The 12,630-nt window shown below is 46.8% G+C and overlaps 1 protein-coding gene across 2 annotated transcripts; it reads left to right on the top strand.

The window, feature by feature from the left end:
* The first annotated feature begins 1,536 nt into the window (after positions 1 to 1,536).
* Positions 1,537 to 11,839, top strand: CLDN11 (claudin 11). 2 transcript variants are annotated; one of them, XM_069024399.1, is made up of 4 exons: positions 2,167 to 2,243; positions 3,804 to 3,917; positions 4,620 to 4,784; positions 10,691 to 11,839. In XM_069024399.1, exons 3-4 carry the CDS (start codon positions 4,646 to 4,648, stop codon positions 10,921 to 10,923), a joined length of 372 nt encoding a protein of 123 aa, XP_068880500.1. In that variant the 5' UTR covers positions 2,167 to 2,243; positions 3,804 to 3,917; positions 4,620 to 4,645; the 3' UTR covers positions 10,924 to 11,839. The 2 variants fall into 2 exon arrangements, with proteins under 2 accessions (XP_068880499.1, XP_068880500.1); XM_069024398.1 differs by lacking the exons at positions 2,167 to 2,243; positions 3,804 to 3,917 and adding an exon at positions 1,537 to 1,862.
* The last annotated feature ends 791 nt before the right edge of the window (positions 11,840 to 12,630 follow it).

The raw sequence follows: 12,630 nt of genomic DNA, 5'->3' as shown, positions 1-12,630 counted from the left end.
ATAAATAAGCAGGAATATTTTTTTTAGGGGAAGATTAAATCCATCTAGAATTGAACCCTAGACAACATAAAAGTGGTGGTTAGATGTCAGTAACAGCATGCTCCACCTGAGGTGGGTGCAGTAGGAGGATAAGCTGTGCAGGAAGGTGAAAAGATGTCAGGAAATTTCATGGAAGGCCAGCTGGCAGCTTGGCTTCACAGAAATACCATAAACCAGGTATAGGAAAAACTCCAGGAGTAACCAACAATATAAAACAAATGTGAAAACAACTATTAAATTTATATTTATTATAAAATCTTCTCTTTAAAAAGAATTTTCAACTATTTTGGTAGTGCTCCAGTGTTCAGATGAAGCTTTGACAGAAAACTGTGACCTCATGTCCTTGAATTTTGGATCTAAGGAGCAGGTGACAAAGCTTAGGATGCTCTTGTTTGTATTTTGCCCATTATTTGTTAAAGAATGGGAAAAAATCCCTTGGATGAGGAGCGGGATATATTTAATTCCTGGCATTTTAAACTCGGAGAGGAGTTTCCAGTATTTCTGTCTCCCTGACAGCTCTAGGAGTGAATGAGATTCATTGTTGTGTCACTTTCTTGTGCCTTTTCCCTGCCCGTGCAGCGCAGACAGCTCTCCACTAGTGGTCTCTCCAGGCATGTGGCATCCGCCTCATTCCAAACCTTCCCTTCGCAAAACCAGCAGCGCTGGAGGAGCGATGGAATATCCTCAGGGATGTGCTGGCACGCGAGAACACGCATACGTGTTGGGAAAATACAGAGCGAAGTTAGGAAAATAGCCTGCCTGTTTCTCCTGATGCAGAACGGGAGGATCTGAAGTTTCTCCACCTCTTTGAAGTGGGCTGCTCCTGTTTTACCAAATGTACTAAAATTCGTACAGCAAATTTACTCAGACTGAGAGTCTGAGTTAAAAGCTGCTCATTTTAATTTGAGCATTCAAAAATGGGACTAAGGTGCTGTTAAACACGTGTTTAAGACTCAGTGAGTGCAAGTTAATATTTCTGAAAGCCCAGGTACAGCAGAGAATGCAGTGATGGGTCTTTCATATTCTTACAATTACTGGAAACATCAGGAAAGACCCAAGATTGATTCTGTCCCTTTCCTGCAGCTGTGCTGATGGCTTTGATGAGGTGATCAATTCCACCTCATGAGTAACTCTGTCCAGCACGTTTCTTCCCTTTACATGAGAGGGTACCAGTGTGACTATTACAGTTCAGCTCACAAACACTGCCTTAATTTTTCTCCCTCGATGCTAAATTTCGAATAGTCAGGCTGTTTGCATTTGAATAAACCCCTCTGGTTTGTTTTCCAAGCACGGTTGGGTGTGATTGTGCATCTCCTCCTCTCCACACCCGCCTTCCCCTCGGACGCTCCGGATGCTCTGGCAGAAGTTGGGGCTCCCCACTTGCTCCTCCCATGCTTTATGGGGCTGGAGGCAGCTCTGACCCCTCCCAGGGACGGAGCTGGGCAGAGGCAGCCGAGTGCTTGCAGCAGAGCCTGATCAGGGACCTGGTCCTGCCAAACCCCATCCCTCCTGCTCCAGCAGCAGGGATCTCGTCGAGTGGCTCCGCTGATCGCCCGTGGGCATTGTCCTGTCCAGCTCTCCCCACTAAAGGACAGAGATGGTGGCCACCTGCCTGCACCTGGCTGGATTTGTCTGCAGTTTTGTAGGGTGGATCGGGGTGGTTGTGGCCACGGCCACCAACGACTGGGTGGTGACATGCGGCTACACCATTACCACCTGCAGGAAAATGGATGAGCTGGGATCCAAGGGGCTGTGGGCAGACTGTGTCATGGCAACAGGTCTCTATCACTGCAAGCCCCTCGTGGACATCCTCATACTGCCAGGTACGTGTGTCCCATCCTCCCCTCCCCACCCTGAGTGAGGGCTGAAGCACTGCCCTGAGCAGCGCAGGTGCTGCTGCCACAGGAGTTGATGGTGAAGCTCCTTCGGCTCCATCAGCACAAGAGGTGATCCATTAAATGCACTAAAGAAGGTGAATGATAGCTCTTGACGTGATTCTCATTGATTTACACCTGGTTTTAATCGTACCCAGGTCTTGTGTTTCCTGTGGCTACTAAAATCCCATTCATGTTTAATCACTGCTCTTAGTAAAAGCTCACTGTTCCTTTCACATCTTGGCTCTGGATTGCACTGCAAAACACACAGAGAACACTGAGGTGTAATGGAGCATTTTAAGGGGATGGTGAACTATTACAAATGTTAAGGTTTGATTCCTTAAAGTGATTTGGAGCATAATGAATCTTTCAGTATTTATTATTAATGCTGCTATGGCTTTTAATGTTTCAGAAGATCATTAGTCTTGATGGTCTTGTGCTTGCCACAGGTTCTGAGGCAAGACAGAACTTTTACACAGCAAACAGATCTAACTACATTTAGCTTGATATTTTTTTAATGATGTAGTAACTTTCATCTAGCTTACTGTAAAGCAAAAATTAAGCAAGGTGTTTAATCAGCATTAACACATCTTTTGAGCTGATTAAACCTGCCAAAGTCTTGTGAGATCTGCTCCCTGTAAGTTTAGTTAGTGATCTTGCCTGTTTCAATCACTGCTCACTCTGTAGCACTTCATTCTGCTGTGTTTTAGATTGCAACTCCTCTACGATGTCAGAGGTGCCCCTCTCAAAGCTGACAGGGCAGAAATTACCATTCCTTGACATTTTCTTTCATGTTTCCTTATTTATTGGTTTAAATTGTTGTGAAAATAATTTTACAAGAGGTTAAAAATATTATTCCTGAATTTCTCTCTGTTACAGAGCGTGGTCTGTGTCACACACTGCTAAGCAATGTTGAGACTCTCATTCTTCTTTTCTCTATGTGAGCTTAATTTTAGTAAGTTTGCCTTCCTTACTGCTACTGTGGTTAAATCTGATCCAGCAGAGAAGACAGAGGAAGGTTTTGCCCCAAAGAAGCAGTAGGGAATGCAACTTAATAAATAAGTGAATGGGTCTTGCAGCAGCAGAGAGCAAAGCTTCCCTTGAGCAGAAGCAAGTCACAAACCAAGATGTTTCTGCCTGTAGCCTGTTTGATAACCACAGCTTGGCACGAGGGGGAAATTTATCCTGGTGTACCCGGTAGCTGAAATATATTTAGAGCCTTTTGTTGTCGGAGTCAAGTCTTTGAAATGAATTTGTTTGCATTCTCACTTACTTGGGATTGATTGCACAGAATCCACACTGGGTACAGCCATCTCCTTTGTTTAGGGTCTCCTTTTATGCCCTGAACTCCTCAGGTAACATTGTTTTTAAGATTCCTCTTGAAAAAATCAAGGAAATATTCAGTACACACAGTGCCTGCATTTCCAGGAACAGTAAAATCCTCATTCCTGGTGTTGTACCTGTGTGTCAGTGGGATGTGCTCGAGGACCCTCTTTGCTGGTGTTGGTTGAGGCATCATGAAATTCCATGTCTGCCTCTGGCAGCTTCATTTTGTTATTAAGAGGGGACAGAGAGCCAGCACTCTCTATGTGCTGAGTTTGTCCTGAAAACTGGGGGAGGTCACCAGGCACTGGGGCAAATCTAACATTTGTCCTTTTTCTTTTGCATGCAAGTAACAACCTGGTTTAATTTATTTATATGTAATTTTTGTACAGTATATATACATTACATACAAAATATATAAAATTTAGGTATGCATAATGTATATAAATACTTTAAAAATCATATATTATGATACATAGACGCTCCTAGAGTGGCAGAAATGTCGTGGTCCTGCCCAGCACCCCCACATCCTCATGTCCCTGCTATTTCCTGTTGCCTTGTTCACAGGGACAGGTAGGAGAGGAAGGGGAGCTGATGAAGTGCCAGGAGATCCTGTGATGTCCTTAGGGACCCAGAGGAATAATGTGGCCCTTGGTTAGGCAGCTCAAGCAGCTCTGCAAGGTACAGTCTTCTCCCTAAGGAAGGGCTGTGCCAGTGGTCAGCTCAAGCCACGGATCTCCTCTGAGACCCCACAGCCAGGCTGAGCTCCAGCTGGGATGGGGCTGTGGGTGAGGAGTGTCCCTCCTCCTCCTCCTCCTCCTCCTCCTCCCAGGCCAGCAGTGCTCATTGCCTTGGGATAGCTGCTGGCAGCTTCCCATGGACCTGCACTGTGTGTAGTGGGTCTTCAACTATTCAGCCCTCTGAATGATGGGAGAGTCTTTGAGACTTCAAATTCCTGTTATTTAATCTTGAAGACTTTAAATTCTTCTTAAAATTCTTTTTAAAATTCTTTAATCAAACTTTTGCTATGAAAAGATATAGGGAAACTCCTTCCTGTCCATTTCTCCTACTTTCCCCTCCCATATTTTCCAGCTCCATGATTTCTCAGTGTCTCTCTGGGAAGAGCTTTTGTTTTCTGGGCAGTGCTGTTTGCTTGCTTGTTTGTTGGAAAACTGTGAGACTGCACTCCCCGTGTTCATGCACCCCCCACTGCACTGCAGCCTCACTGCCTTGTGCCTGGTGAAGATTCAATTCTCACACAGGGATGAGCCCATTTCCCGTACTCCGTGCAAGTCTTGGGTTCTAATCAAACAGGAGCTTTTGCCCAAGATCTCCTTTTCTTGTGGCAGACAATAAACTCCTCATCCCTTGCCTTGCCCACAGGGTATGTCCAAGCATGTCGAGCGCTGATGATCGCCGCCTCTGTCCTGGGCCTTCCTGCCATCTTCCTGCTGATCACAGTCCTGCCCTGCATCCGGATGGGCCACGAGCCTGGGGCAGCCAAGTACCGGCGGTCCCAGCTGGGAGGGATCCTCATCATCCTCCTGGGTAAGGCACCTGCCACGTGTGGAGGGCGGGAGCTCGTCCCCTGCTCCAGGACAGTGCAGGCTGGTTGAGCATGTTCTCCTGGAAGGATTTGTGCAGGCTGGGCTGGCCCCGGAGCTCTCCAGCATTGCTGCAGCCTGTGGGTGGACAAAAGGCATGGACAGGAGTGGGAGGACAAGGGCAGGAGGCAGGGAGTGAAGCAGGGTTAGAGGGAGGGCTGTGAATCCCTCTGCCTTGTGGAGTCCTCGGGCATGGATTCTCAGGGAAGGCCACTGCACATGGGCAGTGCCTACAGGCACTGATTGTGCTGGTTCCCTGTGGGAGTGATTTTTGGAAAAAGGTCTGAACTTCCAAGCTGCTTACAGGGAATGGATAGCCTCCAAATTTTCCTTGGGCATCCAAGGAAAGTAAGTTGAGGCATGTGGGAAGGAAAGCCCTTACTGAGCGGGATTGGTCCTGTGGCAACTGTAGGGGAAGGAGCATAGAGGTGGCATGGACATGGGAAGAGGGCTGGCACTGACATGGGAAGAGGGCTGGCATGTTCCCTGTGCCTCCCAACCCCCTCTGGCCAGCATCACCCTCGGCATCCAAGTTCCCCTGGGAATTTCTTCCCATCCTCGGTGCTTGTGGAGGAGATTGTTTTGAGCAGCACAGACTGTGGAGCTCATTGTCCCCCATGCAACACCTGCATGTTCTTGAGGCCTCGTCATCTCAGCAACAGCCTGCAGGGCCTTGTTTTCACCCGTCTGTGGCAGAGGAGGAGGGGAGAGGCAAAGTGGCCTCTTTGTGTGGCTCTGCTGCTCACTGGCGGCCAGCACTGACATCATGCCTGTCTTCTTTCTTCTTCTTCTTCTTTTTGTTCAAGTGGGCACTGAATATAGCTGCTCACTCGGAAGGGCTGTCCTCTGGATGCTCCTTCTGTGCAAGTGATCCCTCCTCCGTCACCTTGGGGTTGGTACAAGTCCATACATCTCGAATCCAAGGGATTGAGTCCAAGAGGCCCTACTGGTGCCTGTGGAGTTTAAGGGCACAGCTGGAAATCCTAACATCAGCTTTATAGGGCCTGCCTAGGATATCCCCACCACGAACAGTCGTGTTGGAATGTGACCTTCATCCCTGCCCCGGAACCTTGAGTCACGTATTTGGGCTTGGAAAAGCGAAAGAAAAAGTGGGGGGGTCTCTGCCTGTGAATGAGGTTCTAGTGCCAGAGGAGTCTGCTCTGATAGATTTGCCCTGCCCAGGACAGGGAGGACCAGCAGAGCTGCACTTTGCCACAAAAGCCACAAGTTTTTGGTTCCAGTCAAGGAGAACCATGCTGCAGGTCAGCCCTGCTTGCATGGCTGCCAACGTGGAGGCAGGAGGATTGTCCCTAAAAATCCCAAAGGGCAAGAGGGTGACCAGAGGACCAGCACACGTGACAAATTGCAGTGACAGTGTTGGGTACCGCTGTACCAGAACAAGTGAAACCCTCTATGCTGCAGTGTCCCACCAGGGTTTGGGGTCTGGTGTGCCACTACACCATCCCAGTCATTCTACAGTGGGACACCAGGGAGGAGAACAGATGTGAGGGGATGATGGAGACTTGTGGTGCTCCATAAGCCAGGCTCCCCTCTGCCTCAGAACATGGTTTTCCCAGTAGGTAGATCCTGTGAGGAAAGGACACGTGAGAGATCACATCTCTCACATTTGTATCACGGAGGCATTGGCAGACGAATGCTCTTTGGGTCAGATTTGGACCAAATCTTCCTGATTTTAACCCCTGTGAGCTCTGAAGCACCTACAGGTGAAGTGATTTACTCGTGTCGCTGATGCCCTGAATGATCTGGGCTGGGATCAGCAGCCTGGTCACAATGTTTTAGTCACAATTACAATAATGCTTTTCTTGTCAGATCACAAATGAAGAATAAATAAGCTTCTTTTGCTCCTAAGTTGCTTTTTATAAAAAAAGAAAGAGCAAACCAACCCACATTTACCTTTACAAAGCCCATTTTTTTCCAGGCTGATCAGCAAGACAGTCCCTTTGGAAGAAGAATAATGTACAGGGTTTAGGACTTTGACATTATTTAAGCTGATTAATGATCTGTTAGTTGCAAAATGAGGTGTCACCATTCCATTTAACAAGCACGGATCAGGTCCTGAAAGATACAATACTGACTTAAAATCCATTATATTCTACAAGTAACATGCCCTGGACTGTTTTTATTCACCCTCCCGCCGCTGAACTCTCACTCATGGTTTCCACAACCTCACAGGCTCCAGACTTTTCCTCTTAGGGGAGAGCAACACCCAGAGCTCTTGTTAAAAGAAAATGACCCCCAAAACGCTCCCTAATGCAGCAGAAATAGAGAGTGGGGATGCAAACAGGGGAGCTGGCCCCATGGCAAGCTTCACTTGCTGCTCGGGGAAGGGATGGCAGTTTGTCACTGACATTTTTTGTAAGGGAAAACAGGGATTGAAACACAGCACAGAGCCAAAAAAAATTATATACATAAAAAGTTGAAAACTTGCCAGGAAAACAATGGGCTCAGATATTCCATTGATTTTTCTGTCCACTGATAATCACAGGCTGCCGGAGTGCAACCTGTGTGCACGCCCTGCTATCCTGCTGCTGATGTGTTTATAGCTTTGCTTGATCCTATCTGACTGAGAGAATTGATTTATGGCCGAAAACAACCGTCAGCAGAGGTTTGCTCTGAGCTGGTATGAAAACATTTCACACATTGGTGTTGATGGAAAAACCCTGGCCCAGCCTGTGTTGTTGATACCAATTTAGAGGACCCCTTGCTGGTAACCAAGGGGGCATTTTCCCAATGGAGGAGAGGGACTCAGACACTGGAAAATAGATTAAATATGTTAGTGGAAATTGCTACTACAAAATAACCCATTGTGTACTAACTAAAGGATGTTAATGAGTTTTTCTGAAGACTGCATGAGATTTACTTGTAAACCACAGACATCAAGATAAAAGGATTGTTTTGAATATAGAAGAAAGAAATGGTATCTATTTTTTTCGACTAAATGCTTTGAAAGAGAAATCCATGTGACTTTGAGTCAGCAAGTCGGAATAGTTAAATTTAGATGTGAAATATAAGTATTCTTTCTTCTGCAGAAAGCCTTTAACTTACTGTTAAGGAATTTGGCAGGGACACACTGTCCCTTGAGTTAGAGTAATCCTGTTCCCTCTCCCCCAGCTCCCCAAGAACCTTCTGTGCTTCTTGTCTCTGTGCACGTCCATCTGACTCAAATATATCTCTAATGTTGAGTATTAAGAGTTTCAGCTCAGCAGACTGAGCTTCTGCAAATCCACAGTTAAAAAGGACTTGGAAACACTGTGAGCTGGGATGTATCCCTGTGGGTTCACAGCAATCTGATTGAGCAAGGACATCCACGCCACGCAGTGCTGAGATGATTTTTTAGGTAGAGACAGTGGCTTTTACGAGATTGCCTACTCCAGCTGCAAAAGGCAGGCAGGATTTCCATACATGTGTGCTCCAAAGCAGGCCTGTTTTTCCAACTGACTCGGTTGCTCTAATAGAAAATATTCCTTCTCTTTGCAGATCTTCTTTTATTTTTCTGCTAGACTGTATTGGCTACAGCAGTTCTACTGTCTAAAGATTTCTTGTTTAGAGAGAGGCAAAGGGTCTCTTGACATTAGCACAAGAGAAGGGATAGTAACTTCTATCCACACTCCTTTTCCATGTAGGCAGCCATTTTAGAACTTGAAACTTGCCCTAAAACTCCTTTTCCAATCTCTTTGGGTTTCTTGGCAAATCATCTTTTTTTTTCAGCCTTTCCCTGTAGTACAACCAGAACAAAATTTGAGCCCATGGAGAGATATTGCAATTGCTGACTGTCCTTTTCCCATCCCCTCAGAGGATTTACAGCCCAACCTAATCTATGCAGAGCGATGAAACCCAGTCCTGTTGCAGGGCATTCCTCTTGCTCAGCAGCGGGGTCACTGGTGACTGACGGCAGCTGGTGGCCTCTGAGGACAGAGAGGTCAAGTGAACCCATGCAAAGCCCTTGGCTTGTGTTTCACAGCTTTCTGGTATTGTCAGCATTAAAATAAGGTGGTTTTACATGTAGTGGAGCCACATGCACAAGAGATGCCATTGTGTGAGCATCCCTGAGAGCTCTTCTCACCCCAGTGCAAGTGTTTGCTTCGGTCCTGTCTTGTGGGGGAGGGTCTGGAGAGATAAGGCTCTTACAGTCTATAGACAAAAATATATATATTTACTGCTGACAGAGAAAGAAAAGATGATTGTGTTTTTTCGGACAACAAAGCAGCTTTGTTCCCAGAGCCCATTAGAATGCTTTGTGGATTCCCAACTGATACATTTTTGTTTTAAAGCATTGGAGGTTCACGAGCTCTTTGCAGGACCACTCCACACGCAGGAGAAATGCTCTTCTCCCCTCTCTGCCTTCTCCAAAATTCCTTCCAAAGCTGCGGGGCCCTTCCTTTGAGGAGGCCCAAAATTATTTCTGGCTTTATAAGCATCCTTCAAATGTTCTTCTCTTTTCCATAAGAAAATATTTTCTCTCACAATAACTGCAGCTTTTGGGATGGGTTTTTTGCTGTACCGGCCAGGAGCTACAGTTTGTTCTCTGCTTTAACTAAACAATTTTATTTTTAATCTCACCCCTTTCTTTTTCCCTCTTGCAACCTTAACTTTCTGACACTGCCTCCAGATACCTTTTAACACGGTCGGTGGAAATCTGTAACGCTGCCACGGTCCTATTATTGTTTTGCTCTGATTCTCTGATAGCCACAAGGATGGAGTCCTGCACAGCTTGTCCCAGAGGCAAGTAAATATTGACAGATTAATTCTTCTCAGATGTACAGGCCATCAAGGAGTATTGTTTTAGGACCTGCTCCTGGGAGGTGATTAACACCATCAACTCCCGTTGCCCTCGGTGCATGTGGGGACTCTGTGGGGAGTGTCTCCCTCACATGTCCCCTCACAGCACCAGTGCAGCTGCCTTCCTGCTTTTTGTGGAAAAAACCCCTATGGAATTTCAAGTAAAATGTGAAGCCTGCAGTCATTTTTTGACCCGCTGTAGCCTCTAGATAGGATCCTGGTTTTGCTTCTGCAGACTCTTCAGGTCCCATTTTTATTCAATTCAGTAAATGTCTGGAGAGCCTTGCTGGGTTTGTCCCCATCGCTTGATAGAAACTTTCCACAGGGAAGTGGAATCTGTTTTCCGGAGTTGTGAGGCATTTCCTTTTCCATAAAAAAACTCCAGCAATGCCTAACTGCCCCCTATTTTGTCCCTGCTCATTTTCAGCTCGTATTTAATAAACCCTACTCTTCCTTAGAGTGCTGGGGTATTTTGGTGATGCTTATGTGACCACTCAGTAGAGACACTGCAATGATGAGGATTGACATGGGCTGAGGACACAGCACGTGAGTCCATGTGGAAATAGGGATTTAAACCAGTTCACACTTCTCCACAGATTTTATTCTCTCACTGATCCATATGGTTTTCATGGCCTTGCTTCATGTCTAATCTATTCCTATTTCTTCACCTCTCCAGAACATCAGTTTCAGGGATGCCTCTCATTTTTCCCTCTTAGAAGATATTTCTAGGGAACAAATCTGTTCCCCTTCTAATAAATATATCAAATAGTGTCAGGCAGCAGTTGTTTTTCCTTCTTGTTGGTGCCTGAGAGAGATGGCTGCTCTATCTCCATCTCTCACTCCTGAGGCTCCCATCTTGCCTCCTGCTTGGAGATCTCTTGGACCCAGCCCTGATGCCGCTGCTTCTGGGTCCCACCATGGGCCTGGAAGGGAGGAGGGATGGGTTTCCTCTCTGTCCCCAGCTGCGTGCTGTGTGTCCCGTGGCAGGGTGACACTCTGGAGTCCCCTCCAGTTCGCAACCCTAACGCTGTCCTTCCCCTCTGTCCGCAGCCATGTGTGGCGTGGTGGCCACGATCTGGTTCCCGGTGTGCGCCCACCGCGAGACCACCATCATGAGCTTTGGCTACTCGCTGTACACGGGCTGGATCGGCTCTGCCCTATGCCTCTTCGGCGGCTGTGTCATCGTGTGCTGCTCGGGAGACGCGCAGACCTTCGGCGAGAACCGCTTCTACTACGGCTCGGGATCCAGCTCGCCCACCCACGCCAAGAGCGCTCACGTGTAGACGCCCCGGGGACGCCCCACGGCTGCCGTCGGATGCTTTGGCTGGTGGGTCCGTGTGCCCTGGGTTTGCTTCTGCTGACACGCGCGGCTGTCAGGCTCCCAGGGGGAGATTTAGAAAAGCAGCACAAATGTCTGGTAGTTTGAAGCATTATTCTCCCCGTCTCTTCCTCCCCTTTTCTCTAGAAAGACAGCTCCAGCCAGCCCTACCTCTTGGTCCTCCCCGTTTTGTCCCGACCGCCTGACCCATCTTCTTGCAGCCAGGATGGTTTGGGGTTGTTGTGCGGGTTATAGGGATTTATCTTCTAGCTCCCCTGATTATAGGAGAGTTTAAAGCAATAAAACAGAAATGAGAGACACTTTCCCACTGTTAGGAGGACTCTGACAGCTTCTCCCCGCTCCTCACTGTTTGGCTTCCCCTGCTCAAGGTCACGGCTCTGGCATGGCTGGGGAGGGAAGATAGGGAGGAAGGCTGTCCTCTCCCACCAGGCAAATGTTTCTCTTTTGGAACAAGAGGAGGGGATTTTTCTGCCTTTCTCTGTAAATACTTTTGTATGAGTCTGATCATTTTAGTAACAGTATTTCCCTCACCCCCACAGTCATCAGTATGAAGGAAACCGAACCCAAAGGTCCTAATGACATGGTAGATAACAGTGCCTTTTTAAATAGTTATAAATGACTTTGGGGGCTCTAATCCCTGCCCTCTGGTTTAGTTTCTTTTTGTTTTTCTTTTGTACAGATCATTTACTAAAAAATGTATTTTTACATTTTTTTAAACGCCTTTCTTTCTTCCTCTAAGTTTGTGTTCCATCTTGCCTCGTTAAAGCAGCACATTTTAACATGCAGTATAATGTACCTGTTACAATTCTGGTGAGTACTGATGATGCCTTTGTACTTTCAGTGAAATACTGTACAATAAATAACAGAGTACCTGCAACCTCCGACTTATTTTTTTTCCTTCCTTCCTGTGTGTTTCCATAGCCAGTTTTCCCATGACAGGGGTTTGCCAATGATTTTGAAGATTTTTTTTTTAATAGCAGTTCAGGATGAAAAATTCTGCTCTGCTGTGGCATTAAATGAAGAATATTTAAACCATGACTAATCTTCCTGCATGGGGCTGTCCATTGTCTTATCCTTTCAATGTTCCCACTAGCTGCTTGTACCTATGGTAGCCACTTGTGGGATTCTTTACATTGGGAAGAAATAGAAAGCCCCTGAAGTGGTGGAGATGACCCTGAGCACTGTGAAGTTGAGACCTCGAGTTGCTGCAAGTGCTCTCAACTGAAGTAGGAGCCTGATCTGGGGTCATTGCTCTGATTAAAACTCTGTAAGATCAAGATCTAACTCTGTCCTTACCAGAGGCTGTAGCAATTTAATTACACTGATACAAAATCCCATCTGTTCCCAGAGATGTTAACTCAGTTCAAACAATTTGTGTAAGCCAAGAGAAGGAAAAGAGGAATAGCTGCTGTTCAGACGTGGGCGAGGGGAGAGCCCCAGTGGAAAGGCAGGAGGAGGAGAAGGGTCTGAGCAACCAAGTTTTTGGGGGTGAAGAAGAGTGGGAAAACAAGAATGTCAGTCAAACTTCGTGCATTCGGGACTGTCCTCGGTCTGCTTCAGCTGGAGAAACCAAACTGAGTGACACAGCCATAGGCAAGGATGCTGCAGCTCCCACCTCTCCCCTCGTCCACGTGGGAAGCTGGAGCATTTC

The sequence above is a fragment of the Aphelocoma coerulescens genome, chromosome 9, assembly GCF_041296385.1.
Source record: "Aphelocoma coerulescens isolate FSJ_1873_10779 chromosome 9, UR_Acoe_1.0, whole genome shotgun sequence".
NCBI classification, from domain to species: Eukaryota; Metazoa; Chordata; class Aves; order Passeriformes; family Corvidae; genus Aphelocoma; species Aphelocoma coerulescens.
The sequence above is the reverse complement of the archived record's forward strand: the minus strand, read 5'-3'. Positions and strand labels throughout refer to the sequence as shown.